This window comes from Mobula birostris, chromosome 8 (assembly GCF_030028105.1).
Source record: "Mobula birostris isolate sMobBir1 chromosome 8, sMobBir1.hap1, whole genome shotgun sequence".
Taxonomy (NCBI): Eukaryota; Metazoa; Chordata; class Chondrichthyes; order Myliobatiformes; family Myliobatidae; genus Mobula; species Mobula birostris.
This window is the reverse complement of record NC_092377.1, coordinates 101,355,228-101,370,943: the sequence shown is the minus strand read 5'-3', so window position 1 is coordinate 101,370,943 and position 15,716 is coordinate 101,355,228. Positions and strand designations below refer to the sequence as shown.

General features: G+C 40.5%; 1 protein-coding gene across 2 annotated transcripts in view; it reads right to left on the bottom strand.

Moving 5' to 3' along the window:
* LOC140201542 (kinesin-like protein KIF13B) overlaps positions 1 to 15,716 on the bottom strand; it is a 271,092-nt gene that overhangs the window by 200,418 nt on the left and 54,958 nt on the right. For both annotated transcript variants that reach the window (XM_072265811.1, XM_072265812.1), the window contains exon 2: positions 14,067 to 14,160. In XM_072265811.1, coding sequence (XP_072121912.1) covers positions 14,067 to 14,160 — 94 coding nt within the window. The remainder of the gene's footprint in view (positions 1 to 14,066; positions 14,161 to 15,716) is intronic.

Sequence of the window (15,716 nt, the reverse complement as noted above, 5' to 3'; positions counted from 1 at the left end):
AATTTGCGGAATGACGTTGAGATGGCTTTCTGGAGCAGCTGGTGGTTGAGCCCACTAGGGGATCAGCAATTCTAGATTGGGTGTTGTGTAATGAACTCAATATGGTTAGGTTTCAATAGGTACATTTAATGTCAGAGAAATATATACAATATACATCCTGATATTCTTTTTCTTCGCAAACATCCGCGAAAACAGAGGAGTGCTCCAAAGAATGAATGACAGTTAAACATTAGAACCCCAAAGTCCCCCCAACTCCCCCTGGCACGCACAAGCGGCAGCAAGGCATCAACCACCTACCCTCCCTCCACCCAACCCTCAACAAGTGGACATCGAGGTAAAGGAAACAGTGGTCATAATGTGATAGCTGCCATTTGAGAGGAAAAAACTAAAGTCAGATGTATTGGTAGTACAGTGAAGGGAATAACAGAAGCATGAGAGGGGAAGCGGCAAAAAACTGATAGGAAGGGACACTAGCAGGGATGACAGCAGAGCAGCATTGTCTGGAGATTCTGGAAGCAATTTGGAAGGTGCAGGATAGATACATCACAAAGAAGAGGAAGTATTCTAAAGGCAGGATGATACAACTGCGAGTGACAGAGGAAATCAAAGCCAACATAAAAGCAAATGAGAGGGCATATAATAAAGTAAAAATTAATAGGAAGTTAGAGGATTGAAAATTTTTTTAAACTAACAGAAGGCAACTAAAAAACCATAGAGGGGAAAAAGATGAAGTATGAAGATAAGCTCGCCAATAATATCAAAAATGATTTCAAAAGTTTTTACATATAACGGGGGACAAGGAAATGGTGGACAAACTGAGTAAGTATTTTGCATCGGTCTTCTCTATGGAAGACACTACCAGTATGCCAGAAGTTTGAGAGTGTCAGGGGGCAGAAGTGAGTGCTTGGGAATCTTAAAGATCTGAAGGCAGATAAGTCACCTGGACCTGATGGGTTCTGAAAGAGGTGGCTGAAGATACTGAAGAGCCACAAGTATTGATCCTTCAAGAGTCAATAGATTCAGGCATGATTCCGGAGGACTGGAAATTGCTAATGATACTCCACTCTTCAAAAAGGGAAGGAGGCAGAAGAAAGGAAATTATAGGCCAGTTAGTCGGACCTCAGTGGTTGGGAAGATGCTGGAGTCAATTATTAAGGATGTGGTTTTGAGATACTTGGAGGCACATGACAAAATAAGCCAAAGTCAGGATGACTTCCTTCAGGGAAAATCTTGTCTGACAAATCTGTTGGAATTCTTTGAAAAAAATAACAAGCAGGATAGACAAAGGAGAATTGGTGGATGTTGTGTACTTGGATTTTCAAAAGGCCTTTGACAAGGTGCCACACACAAGGCTGCCTAACAGGTTAAGAATCCATGGAATCACGGGAAAAATTCTAACATGAATAGAGCATTGGCTGATTGGCAGGAGGCAAAGAGCAGGAATAAAGGGAGCCTTTTCTGCTTGGCTGCCGATGACTAGTGGTCTTCCAAAGGGGTCACTGTTGGGACCACTTCTTTTTATGTTGTATGCCAATAATTTGGATGCTGAAATTGATGATTTTGTTGCAAAGTTTGCAAACGATACAAAGATAGGTGGATAGGCAGGTGGTATTGAGAAAGCAGAGAGGCTGAAAAAGGATTTAGACAGATTAGGAGAATGGGCAGAGAGGTGGCAGATGGAATACAGTGTTGGGAAGTATATGGTCATGCACTTTGGTAGAAGGAATAAAAGCATTGACTATTTTCTAAGTGGGGAGAAAATTCAAAAATCCCGAGATACAAAGGGATTTGAGAGCCCTCGAGCAGGAATCACTAAAGGTTAATTTGCAGATTGAATCTGTGGTGAGGAGGATGAACGTAATGTTAGCATTTATTTCAAGAGGACTATTATATAAAAGCAAGGATGTAACGCTGAGACTGTATAAGGCACTGGTGAGGCCCTATTTGGAGTATTGTGAGCAGTTTTGGGCCCATTATTTCAGAAAGGATGTGCTGACTTTGGCGACAGCTCAGGGGAGGTTCACAAGAAAGATTCAGAGTATGAAAGGGTTATCATATGCACAACGATTGAAGGCTCTGGGCCTATACTCACTGGAATTTAGAAGAATGAGGGGGGACCTCATTGAAACCTATTGAATGTTGAAAGGCCTAGATAGAGTACTTGTGAAGAGGATGTTTCCTTTCAAAGGTTTCAAAAGGTACATTTAATGTCAAGTGTATACAATATATATCTTGAAATGATTTTTCTTTGCAACCATCCATAAAAAAAAGAGTGCCCCCAAAGAGTGAACAACAGTTGAATGTTAGAACCCTAAAGTTCCCCCCCAGCTCCACTCCCTCCCACGCATAAGTGGCAGGAAGCAACAATTCCCCCTCCTCCACCAGCAAAAAAAGCATCGGCACCCACCATCGAGCACTCAAGCGTGAGCAAAGCAACAGCTAAGACACAGACTCGCAGTACTCCAAAGACTATATTGTTCACCCAGCACTCGACATACCATCAGGCTTGCTCTCTCCCTAATAAGGAAGAAAGAGATGTTTCCATTTCACAGCAAGAAGGGAGACGTAACAAACAACTCGCTGGTTTACGATGCTAAAAGTCCATTGTGTCGCTTTTTCCAAGCTCTGTGCCCAAAGATCTTGGGTCTCTAGGCACACAGCCGTAGATCTTCCAACTCCCCCATCGACACAGCAATCTCCTACCATGAGATCTCGGCCCACGAAGGCGAGCTGAGCTCTTAGGCTGAGCCCTTAGGCCGAGCCCTTGGTATGCCAAACAACAGCCAGTTGTGAAACCCTGAAAAGTGATCCCATTCCCGCAAAGAATCATACTTTGGTGAGGGTGTCAAGGACCAGAGGACACAGCCTCAAAACAGAAGGACATCCATTTAGTACAGGGATGAGGAGGAATTTCCTTAGCCAGAGAGTGGTGATTCTGTGGAATTCATTGCCACAGGCAGCTGTGGAAGCCAGATCACTGGACGCATTTAAGGCAGAGGCTGACTGGCTCTTGACTAGTCAGGATGTGAAAGGTTATGCGGAGAAAGCAGAAGAATGGAGGTGAAAGGGAAATAGATCAGCCATGATGAAATTGTGGAGCAGACTTGTTGGGGTGAATGGCTTAGTTCTGCTCCTACGTCTTAGGGCCTTGACTACAACAATTGAAAAAACTGATGCAAATCAATTCTACAAATAATGGGGAACGGGGCTGCATGAGGACATACCCAATCAAATCTTTTCCATGGACGGCTTCCAGACCGTTCGGGCTGACCGGAAGTGCACTGAGAGCAGTAAGCATAAAGGAGTTGGGTGCTTACTGTTCTGGTTAACAACAGATGGTGCAATCCAGGTCATATTACAATCGAGGAACATGTTTGTAGACTGGATATTGAACTTCTTGTTGTTGTACTCTGGCCATATTCCACCGAGATACAACACTGGGCGTCACGGGAGGTTGTTCCTGCCTGTGGCCATTGAACTTTGCAGCTCCTCCTGTGGAGGGTCAGACACCCTGAGCCAATAGGCTGGTCCTGGACTTATTTCCATCTGGCATAGTTTGCATTTTGTTGTTTGATTGTATGTAGCTTTTGTATTGCTATATTTATGCTCTATTCTTGCTTGGTGCAGCTGTAACGAAACCCAATTTCCCTCGGGATCAATAAAGTATATCTATCTATCTAATACAAATTAAGCACTGTTGCATCATAAAAGTTGTTTGTTCATGACCCAAACAACACACTCAAAATGCTGGAGGAACTCGGCAGGCCAGGCAGTACCTATGGAAAAAAGCACAGTTGACGTTTTGGGCTGAAATGTCAACTGTGCTTTTTTTTTTCCCCCACAGATGCTGCCCAGCCTGCTGAGTTCCTCCAGTATTCTGTGTGTGTTGCTCGGATTTCCAGCATCTGCAGATTTTCTCATTTGTTCCTGACCCAAACTATTTAGAATATACAAACCCCATTTCCAGAAAAGTTGGGATATTTTCCAAAATGCAATAGAAACAAAAGTCTGTGATATGTTAACTCACGTGAACCTTTATTTAACTGACAAAAGTACAAAGAAAAGAATTTCAATAGTTTTACTGACCAACTTAATTGTATTTTGTAAACATACACAAATTTAGAACTTGATGGATGCAACACACTCAACAAAAGTTGGGACAGAGGCATGTTTACCATTGTGTTACATCACCTTTCCTTTTAATAACACTTTTTTAATCATTTTGGAACTGATACTAATTGTAGTAGATTTGCAACTGGAAATTTTGTCCATTCTTGTTTGATATAAGATTTCAGCTGCTCAACAGTCCGTGGTCTCCGTTGTCTGATTCTCCTCTTCATGATGTGCCATACATTTTCAATAGGAGATAGATCTGGTCTGGCAGCAGGCCAGTCAAGCACACACACTCTCTGTCCACAAAGCCACACTGTTGTAGCCCGTGCAGAATGTGGTCTGGCATTGTCCTGCTGAAATAAGCATGGACGTCTCGGGAAGAGACGTCGCCTTGATGGCAACATATGACTCTCTAAAATCCTAATATACGCCTCAGAGTCAATGGTACCTTCACATACATGCAACTCACCCATGTCGTGGGCACTGATGCACCCCCATACCATCACAGATGCTGGCTTTTGCACTTTTTACTGATAACAATCAGGATGGTCGTTTTCATCTTTGGCACGGAGAACTCGACGCCCACTTTTTCTGAAAACTAGCTGAAATGTGGACTCACCTGACCACAGCACACGGTTCCACAGTCTTTCGGTCCATCTGAGATGAGCTTGGGCCCAGAGAACTCGCCAGCGTTTCTGCATAGAGTTGATGTATGGCTTCCTCCTTGCGTAATACAGTTTCAAGTTGCATTTCTGGATGCAGCGACGGACTGTGTTGAGTGACAATGGTTTTCCGAAGTACTCCTGAGCCCAGCTGGCTATAATTGTCACAGTAGCATGACCGTTTCTTAGGCAGTGCCACCTGAGGGCTCGAAGATCACGCGCATTCAATAGTGGTTTCCCACCTTACCCTTTACGCACTGAGATGTCTCTGAATTCTCTGAATCTTTTCACAATATTATGTACTGCAGATGTTAAAAGACCTAAATTCTCTGCAATCTTGCGTTGAGAAATGTTCCTTTTGAACTGACTAACAATTCTCTCATGAATTTTGGCACAAAGGGGTGAGCCACGACCCATCCTTGCTTGCAAAGACTGAGCCTTTGATGGACACTACTTTTATACCCAGTCATGATACCTCACCTGCTACCAATTAGCCTGCTTAATGTGGAGTCTTCCAAACCGGTGTTACTTGAATATTCTGTGCACTTCTCAATCTTATTTTAACTCTGTCCCAACCTTTGTTGAGTGTGTTGCAGCCATCAAATTCTAAATTTATGTATGTTTACAAAATACAATTAAGTTGGTCAGTAAAACTATTGAAAATCTTTTCTTTGTACTTTTGTCAGTTAAATAAAGGTTCACGTTAATTAACATATCACAGATTTTTGTTTTTATTGCATTTTGGAAAATATCCCAACTTTTCTGGAAATGAGGTTTGTAGATAAATCATATGATAAAAAAAACACCTATCAACTTGCACAGAGGAATAAGATTATTTAATTCCCTAGCGCCATTAAACTTAAAATAGACTCATTAAAACATTTTCCTGTGAATTGATCCTAAATTATTGCATCCATTAGCCCACCTGACCACTTAAATATTTATCATTGTATGCAGAGTACTTCCTGACATTTGCCCTAAAAACACTGAGTAACAATTTGTACAGTTGTATCTTTGGTTAAAATGGATCAGTGATCAAGATTCCATAACATTGTGTCCTATAAAACTCTAATTAAATAAAACTGTGTTAAACACGAAAATCTAATCAGGTACATTTGTCCAAATTTGACGGACCTGCTTTAGAATGAGAGATGTCATCTAAATTCTGAATTTTAATTCTATATCTTAATTTTAAAGTGTTAGGAATGCTAAAGAATTCTTGCAAAAAGAATTTTGCCCTGTGAGTAACGGGTGTTTACATTTTAAAGAAAAAAAATTTCCCAACTTAAATGTTGAACGCTGACAAAGATCACAGATACGACATGCTTTGATACCAAATACACACAAGCCACAAAAGACCTGCTCACAATTAGTAACCGTGCCCTTTGATTTATACTCATTAGCTAAATGACTTCTAGTTAAGAGCTTGGCAGTAATGCATTTCTTTTGATGATTATGTTCTTTGTCACAGCATCAGGTGTGGTGGAGGGGAAGAAACAGGAAATTAATTTCACACTTTAGTTTCATATTACGAGCAAATTTTCTATTTTTTCTTAAGGATGAGCTTCTGATGTGACCCTCTTTAATCTAGGTCAAACTTAGCTTCTGTTTGGGCCTCTGAGCATCCAACATCCTGCCTCATTCTGGTGTCAGATGTTTTTCTCCTGGCATGGACAATCTTTTAACTTCAAGGCAGATGTTTGATTGGTTTTATTATGGCCCTGTTAAAATGCATGACTAATTTTAATAATCCATGTATCTGTACACTTTAGTTTTGTATGCTATTTCCATATGCATTACTGTGCAAAAGTCTAAGGCACATCTATACAGCCAGGGTGCTGAAGACTTTTGCACAGTATTGTATATTATGTCTTTCCACTTCCTAAGTAACACTTAATACTCCTGAGCCAATATAAAGCTAAGTACTCTTACTTCTGTTTCCCAAACACCTTCATGTTTTAACCAATATACAGTACTGTGCAAAAGTCTTGGGCTCCCTAAGTATACGTGTGGTTTAGACTTTTGTACAGTACTGAACTTGGGAGTCCTTGTGCGGGATTCCCTGAAGGTCAATTTGCAGATTGAGTCAGTCGTAAAGAAGGCAATCAGAGGTGTGAAGGGACCTGGGAGACTTTGTGCAGGATTCCTTTAAGCAGGGTTCCCAACCTTTTTCAATGCCATGGACCCCTAGCATTAACCGACTGGTTCCAAGTTGGGATCACCTGCTAAAGGTAAATTTACAAGTTGAGTTGATGGTAAGGAATGCAAATACAATGTTAGCATGCATTTCAAGAGGACTAGAATATAAGAGCAAGGATGTAATACTGAGACTTTTATAAGGCATCGGTCAGGCCTCACGAAGTATTGTGAGCAGCTTTGAGCCCTTATCTAAGAAAAGATGTTAACATACGAGGAGTGTTTGATGGTTCTGGGTCTGTACTCGCAGCAGTTTAGAAGAATGAGATGGGGGTCTCATTGAAACCCAACAAATGTTGAAAGGTCTGGGTCGATGGATGCAGAGAGGATGTTTCCAATACTGGGCTAGTCTAGGACCAGAAGGCACAGCTTCAGACTGTCCAGGTAGAATATAGAGACAAGGAGGAATTTCTTTAGCCAAAGGGTAGCAAATTTGTGGAGGCCAATGCATTGAGTACATTTAAAGCAGAGGCTGATAGGGTCTTGATTAGTAAGGGCGTCACAGGTTACAGGGAGAAAGCAGGAAAATGATGATGGATATTTAATCAGCCATGACAGAATGGCAGAGAAGAGTTGATGAACCAAATGACCTAATTCTGTTATGTCTTATGGTCTTACATGGGGGCTTGTTTGCATATGTAAATGTACAAATACGTGCATTGCTCAATCCATGTTATGTTGCAAAATTTTAAATGTATTTCTGCATTTTTGTCATCCCCTGTTTTGTGAAACAACTCTTCTTCCCCACTCCTGTTATGAGTAGTCAGAAGCAGAGAGAGATACAGCATGCTCATGAACTGTTCATCCCACTCCCATCAAGGAACAGTTCATGTCGCAGGCAGGACCACTAGAGTCAAAGCAGTTACATCCCTCAAGCCATTAGGCTGATCAACACCTCCACCTATTAACCCCATCACCTAGCGATACTTTCTGTACATACAATAGGTCCATGTACAAAACAATTACTTGTAAATTATTTTATAGAATTGATTGTATATTTATACTTAGTGATTTTAATGGTGATTATATTTTTATACTGCATTGGATCCAGAGTAACAACCATTTCATTCTCCTTTACATTGATGAATGACAACAAACAATCTTGAATGGAAGTCGTCCCTTCATCCCACATACTGATCAAGTACACTAATCCTATGTTAATACTTTGTTTTAATTCTCATCAATTCACCCTGATTCTGCCATTCACCAACATACTCAGGGCAATTTATGCTGGTCAATTAACCCGCCAACCCAGACAGCTTTAAGAAATCTGGACATCTGGGAGAAAGACAAGCAGTCACAGGGAGAACATGGGCAGTATAGTAGTGTAGCGGTTAGTGCAATCGCTTTACGGTGCCAACAACTACTGTTTGGGGTTCGATTCCTGCCGCTATTTGTAAAGACTTTTCCTTACAACTGTGTGGATTTTTTCCCTGCCGCTCCAGTTTCCTCCCACATTCCAAAGACCTGCTGGTTAGGGTTAGTGAGTTGCTGGCATGTTACGTTGGCACCAGTGGCTTGGTGACACTTGCGGGCTGCCCCCAGCATTGCACTGTGTGTTGCAATCGACATGTGACAAATAATGCTAATCTTAATCTAGACAATCCTCATACAGACTGGATTGATCACAGGTCTTTGATGCCATGGGGCAGCAGCTTTACCAGGTGTACCATTGTGCCCACCTAGGTCTTTGCCCCCTCCGCCCCATCTGATAAGCTGCAACTTAGAAGGTATTTCCAACTTGTAGTTCTGATGAAAAATGAATCTTTAATTCAGTTTCTCACTCCTCAGATGCTGCCCAATCTACTCAGTATCTGTAGCATTTCTAGTTCTTGGATTTTAAAATTAAATTATAATAAACCATGATTGGAACAGTATGATTAATTTTACTCTCCATATTATAGAAGAGTACAAGCACTGAAGGATCTGGAGACAGCATGGTAGCATCACAGTTATCCCTACTGCTTTACAGCACCAGCCACCACTGATCAGGGTTTGATTCCCATTGCTGTCTCTGAGGAGTCTGTGAGTTCTTCCCAGGAGTTTCTTCTCACGTTCTAAAGACGCTCAGGTTCAGGATAGTGACTTCTGGGCATCCTACGTTGGCACTGGAAGTGATGCTACACTTGCGGGGCTGCCCCCAGCACATCAGAAAACAATGATGCAAATGTACATGTGACAAAAAAAAATTGAATTTAAATGAAACCAGAATTAAAAGGTTACACTGTCATTGAACTTGGGAGCACTTCACTCCAGGAAAACTAGAGGAATGACCTCATGAGAAGTCCACTCATTCGTGAGAGGGCAGATGTGGAGATACTTCCAACTGCAAGGTAGACAAAAACTGCAGACAACCAATAATTCTAAGAATTCCCAACTAACAAGAGGCAAGAATATGAAACTGTATACCACACAGTGGAAGAGGCAGATAGCACAGTTACTAGAAGTTAGACAGATACATCAGAGAACTAGGAATAGAACAATCTTTTGATAAGGTGGTAGGAATCTTGAGTACAACATAAACACAGATATGGACCTATTGAACTGCACAGCCCAGTTATGAGCACTCCACTCACCACAGACTGCAACCATATCTAAAACAGGAATACAATTCAAAGTAAAACTTCCAAGGGCATTCTACACAGGTTTCAAACAACCAATGAGACACACACTTGTGAGAGATGAGCTAAAGCTTGATTGAAAGGGTTGAAGACTTCTAAATGAGCAAAGGAACTGCGGATGGTAAAATGGACTAAAACAGCTGCAGTCATTAATTTTGTGATAAATACTAAGCTGCATTAAATATTTAAAAACTGGCTTCATTTTCTCAGTGTAATTCACAATTCTACAAACAGATGGGCAAATCAGCTTACATCTTCTTCCTCTTATCTGCAGGGTTGACGAGGTCAGAATGGGATTCATAGTCTTCCACCTGAGAAGAGAAGTGGGTGAGGGCAAGGGGTGGGGTTTGGGTGGGGGCAGCTACAAAGCAGGAGCCGGGGCTCGGGCTGGGGCAGGTGGATGGGTAGTTTAGCAGCATATATTTGCATGTATTTGGGAATATTTGCCTCTCAAATCACTTGATGTGCTTGCATGTTACATTGCAGTGATGGGTGTTCATTTCAGCAGTCTAGTGTCAGGCATGTAAACAAAGTAGCCTACTCAATTGAATGAAATGTGTATAAGGGAAGCTGCCTGGGAGGGGAGACCAATACTGGTTCTTTTATTTAAACTGATGTTGATATTTCTTCAGAGTCCTGAGGTGTCTGCTGTAGTTGTCCATGAAGGACAGAAGCAGGAAAGAACTATGTCCATCAGAAGCATAAAAGGTGGCAGGAACCACTGGGCTACAAGCGTCTTGCCAGGATGACAGACTCATTCTCTACAAGCACTTTTCTCACATCTCATGAACAAACTTACCACTGGAGTGCAGCTAATCAAAAAAAAACTAATGGGAATCTGATCATCGCCCCTTCACAACCAAATTCACACAGACTGAAATCATCATTGCTATGCAAATAGAGTTTTTGTATGTGCAGAGAAACCAAATTCCAAATAAAGGTCAACTCCTTTACTGAACCATACAGAACATTGCACTTACTGTACACCTACCATCTGCAAAACCATCAATCTGCCACTGCTATACAACAGAGCTCTCCCACAATAAGACCGTGGAAAATACAATTGCTTCACAGAACTCAGGAGCCACCTCTCAATGAGGGCACACATAACTCAAGTTCAAGTTTACTGTCATTCAACCGTACACATCCACCAAATAAAACATCGTTCCTCTGTACCAACGTGCACAACACAGTACATATAACTCACACACAACACAAACTAATATTACCACAAAAAATAATAATAAAATAGATTCCAGAAGATTTGCATTTAAACACAAGTCACAAAGTAAACAGTATAACGCTACTGGTGCTCCCACTTGATGAGACCTGAGTGGTGGTGGCAGGGAGTTCAGTAGTTTCACAGCCTGGGGGAGGAAGCTGTTTCCCAAACTAACGGCTCTTGTCCTAACGCTACAGTACCTCCTGCCTAATGGTAGGGAGTCAAAGAGATTGTTGGATGGGTGGGAGGAATCCTTAACAATACTAAGGTCATACATAGCGTTCCTGATAAATGGGTGGAAGAGAGCTGATAACTTCACTCACCTCAACTCTGAACTGATTCCACAACCTATGGACTCACTTTCAAGGATTCCACAACTCGTCTTGTCAGTTTTGTTAGTTTGTTTGTTTATTTAATTTATTGTGTATTTGCACTGTTTGGCTTCTTGCATATTGGTTGTTTGTCAGTCTTTCTTTGTGCATAGTTTTTTCATTGATTTTATTGTATTTCTTTATTCTGTTGTAAATGCCTGCAAGGTGAATCTCAAGATAGTAAATGGTAACATACACGCACTTTGATAATAAGATTACAGGGAGAAGGCAGGAGAATGGGATTGAGGGGGATAATAAACCAGCCATGATTGAATGGCCGAACAGATTCAATGGCCTGAATGTTCCAATTCTGTTCCTCTGTCTTATGGTCTTAATAACAGCATTTTTAATTATTTGAATTCTATTTTACAATATATTGCTTGAATTTCTCAGTATTCTTGCCAAGCTAGGACATTTAAAAATTCAAATAAAACATCTCAATAATGAGCCTAACATGCATTCCTCCCAACTCCTTCAGATCAGGAGACTCCTCTGAAAGCCAACGCTGGATATCCTGTACAAAACAATTATTGTGCTGGACCTCAACTATTATTGCACATTCAGTGAGAAAACCACGTGTGGTGATTAGTTTTACAGAGAAACACGGCTGTACTCAAGGCAATGAGCAATCATTATAAATTGGAGGCATGAAATCCAAATTGAAAAAATGCAATAATACTGTGTTGTGCTTTAATTAAGTCTTGTACTGATTTACCAGCATTTATATTTTTTTTCTGCTCCAATTTTTTACTGCTATTGTGATCCTGTGAAACTAGCCCAGTGGGACAACCAATCAGAAATTTCTCTGACCTCTGTGATAAAGTACAAACAAATGGACTGGCCTTAATAGGTTTCACACAGCTACTTTCTGCACTCGGTTACATGAAAGTATCTTTCCTTAGGGAGACAGAACTAAAACAATTGCACTCTCATGTGGATTTACAAGCAGCAATGATCAGTCTCCAGCTAGACAACTCCTCCCTGAGCCACAAAACACATATTGAGCTTAGAAATAGGAAAGAAAAGAATGGACGACAAAACATACAAGCCAACAAGGTAACTGGGTAATAAACTAGAAGCAGGGAGCAACTAAGCAATCAAACATATGTAACCGTACGGCATAAACATGTTGATGTAACGTTATAGGCAAGAATTGTGAGAGATACCTTGAATTGTTTTCTAAATCAGGGATCTAAAAAAAGATCCAAAAAACAATAAATAAAAGGGCAAACCAATAGTTTTAGAATAGTGTACAATTCTACCATTTTCAAATTTCTCACACATTAGTTATAATTTGACACAATCATTTATTTTGCATTCTCTTTGGTTTATAACTGAAGCACTCTTTAATACCAAATATGAGACTATGCTTCAATATATGAGACAAATAAAGCTAATCTTTGAAAAAAATCTTTAAATATCACTGCTTTTCTGTTCACAATCCAGACTGATATTCACATCAGAATCAGATTTAATATCCCTGGCATATGTTGTGAAATTTGTCGTCTCTGCAATAGCAGTGCAATGCAATACATAGTAACAGAAAAACTGAATTACAGTGTGTGTATATATGTATGTTTAGTTCCTCCAGGATTTTTTATGTGTTGCTCTGGATATCCAACAACTGCATAATCCCTTCTGCTATTTTATTCATTTTGGGATCTGGGCATCACCAGCCATCCCTAAATGGCTTTGTGAAGGTGGTAGTCAGCTATTTCCATGAACTGCTGTAGTTCCTCCGACTAAAGTATTCTCGGTGTCTTTGCACGGAGACGCTGGGATTTAGACCCACTGATGAAGGGCTGGCAATATATTTTTAAATTGTAATTACATGCAACTTGGAGGAGAACCTACTCGTCTTCCATGTTGTCTTTGTTCTCCTTGATGATCGCGCTCACAGGTTAGGGAGGAGAGAGCAATGGGCAAGTACTGCAGATCATTTGCAGACCGCAGCCATATACACTAGTGCTGGAGCAAATCAGTGCTTGGGGTGCTTGATGGACGCCAATCAATGGACAGCTTTGCCCTGAAATGCAGTTCAGAACTGATAGTACTACACTGATCCAGTAAATTGGAGGAAAGTGTTCCTGATTTGTGTCTTGGGTGTTGGGAAGCAAGTCACTGGCCACAGGACAGTCAGTCGCCAACCTGCTCAGAGCTCAGCTGGTCCAATTGATTTGCTGACTCCCAAGACATTCACAAGGGGGGCCTCAAGTTAAGATTAAGTGACCACCTGGCATTTCTGTGCCGTGAATATCACAGCTACTATGAGCCTCTGCCTTAATGTTGTCTGAGTTGTACCATGTGCAGGCGTGGTTGCTTCACTGGCTAAGGAGTTTTGAATAGAACTGAACAATACAGCAATGGTAATATCAGAGTTCATAGGTTTATGGTGCATAATTCACAATTATGTTATAAAGAATACAGCTTTAAAATATCACTTTAAGCTATATATTATTTTTCAATTATATTATTAAACAAACTAGGTTGTTTTTCTTGGAACAGCAAAAGATGCATATTCTAATGCATTGACCTTCAAAAACCTCTGGCTTTCTAAAAATTCTCAATTTCTGAAAATAGGAAGAAATTACAAGAATACTTATACAGCTCGATTAATTCAGTTTAGAAACAGAATTAGTTTACAGACAGATAACAATCAATGTACACTAACATGCAGTTGGAAGGAAAAGTGCTCTGACCTGTTAGAGTTCATTCTGAGAATTAACATGCTGCATGCAGCAGTTTAAAGTAATATTCCAAAATTTTGCTCTCATCTAACAACTGGGTGACTCAGAAGTCTCTTTAAACCCGCAATACACTGCAAAACACATCATCAGCAAGCAAACTAGCACTGTCATCCAAAACACGGATTAGACCTTACCTGGCGTCTCCTTTGCTGAGGTTTGCATTAGCTGGAGTTAGGATGGTCTGATTGCCTTCCACATCCACAATACATTTTGTCTTCAAATCAATCTCTAAAATGAAAAAAAATTACGCATTATTTACTAAAACAGATGAGACAGAAATAAAACTCTTTTTGAGGTCCAAAGGATAGACTCTCAATCTTGGTAAAGTGTATTTAAAGGAATCCCCATCATAAAGGATCTAAAATGTATTCTATAAATGCAGATGATCACTTTCCTATTATGTGACCACACTTCATTCTATGATCTGCATCTCATTATGTTTTCACATGCACTTTCTATCCTCTTTGGGGTGGCACGATAGTGTTGCAGTTAGTGTAACACTTTACAGTACTAGCGATCAAGGTTCAATTCCTGCTGCTGTCTAGGAGAAGTTTGCACATTCGCCTGGTGACCACATGGACTTCCTTTGGATGCTCCGGTTTCCTCTCACATTCCTAACCACACAGTTAGGGCTAGTAAGTTGTGGATATGCTATTTGGGCACTGAAAGCACAGTGACACTTGTGGGTTGCTCCAGTACATCCTTGGACTATGTTGCTTGTTGACACAAACAAAGCACTTCATTGCATGTTTTGATGTTTCAATGTACATGTGACAAACACAACTAATCTTTATCTCCATCTTTCTCACTGCAGAATGCTCCATGTCCCTATTACTGACTCATATTCTGTTCAGCTCACTGAAACTCCCTATCTCATCTCTTCACTTTAACATCTTTGGTCTTCATGCTATTTTTTATTTTCCTATTCCTAATTTGCATGTTTTTTGTTCAATTTCCAGTCTTGATGAATTTCTGGGACCTTACGAGATTAGAGACACACAAGATGTCTATAACAATCCTTATATTTAAAAATAAAGAATCTCTGCCATCCAGGCCATGCACTCTTCTCACTACTGCTATCAAGCAGAAGGTACAGGACTCTCAAATTCACACCACTAGGTTCAGGAACAGCCCTACAACCATCAGGCTCTTGAAATGGGAGGGATAACTTCATTCACCCCAACACTGAACTTATTCAACAACCTCAGAAATCACTTTCAAGGCTCTACAAATCATGTTCTCAGCATTTTTAAATTATTTGCACAACTTGTCTTTTGTTCATCTCTAAATGCCAGCAAGAAAATGAATCTCAAGGTACTGCATAGTGACATATACGTACTTTGCATTGAATTTCATTTGACTTTGAAAGAAAATTCAGCACTCTTGCCAATGCAGCACCAAACTTATCCTGTTAGCAGCAAAGCAAAGCATTCAGTCTCTGCTGGGATCATCCATCAATGATGCAAGAGGCAATATTGGCCATGGAATGAAAATATTGAAAATGCATTTGCACTCCTGAACTCCAAGGCCTCTTGCAATTAAGATGAAGATGCACATTTAGGTTTCACTAAGGATAGGATCAATGGCATCACCTTCAAGTACAAAATCATGAGAATCATAAATAAGGTGAATGCACACAGTCGTTTTCTACGGGAAACTCTTTCAAACACTGAAGGGCATAGATTTAAGCTGGGACAAGATAGATTTAAGAGACCCAAGGGAAAAGTTATTCCACATATGGAATAAGCTGCAAGAGGAAGTGTTTGAGTCAGGTACAATTACAT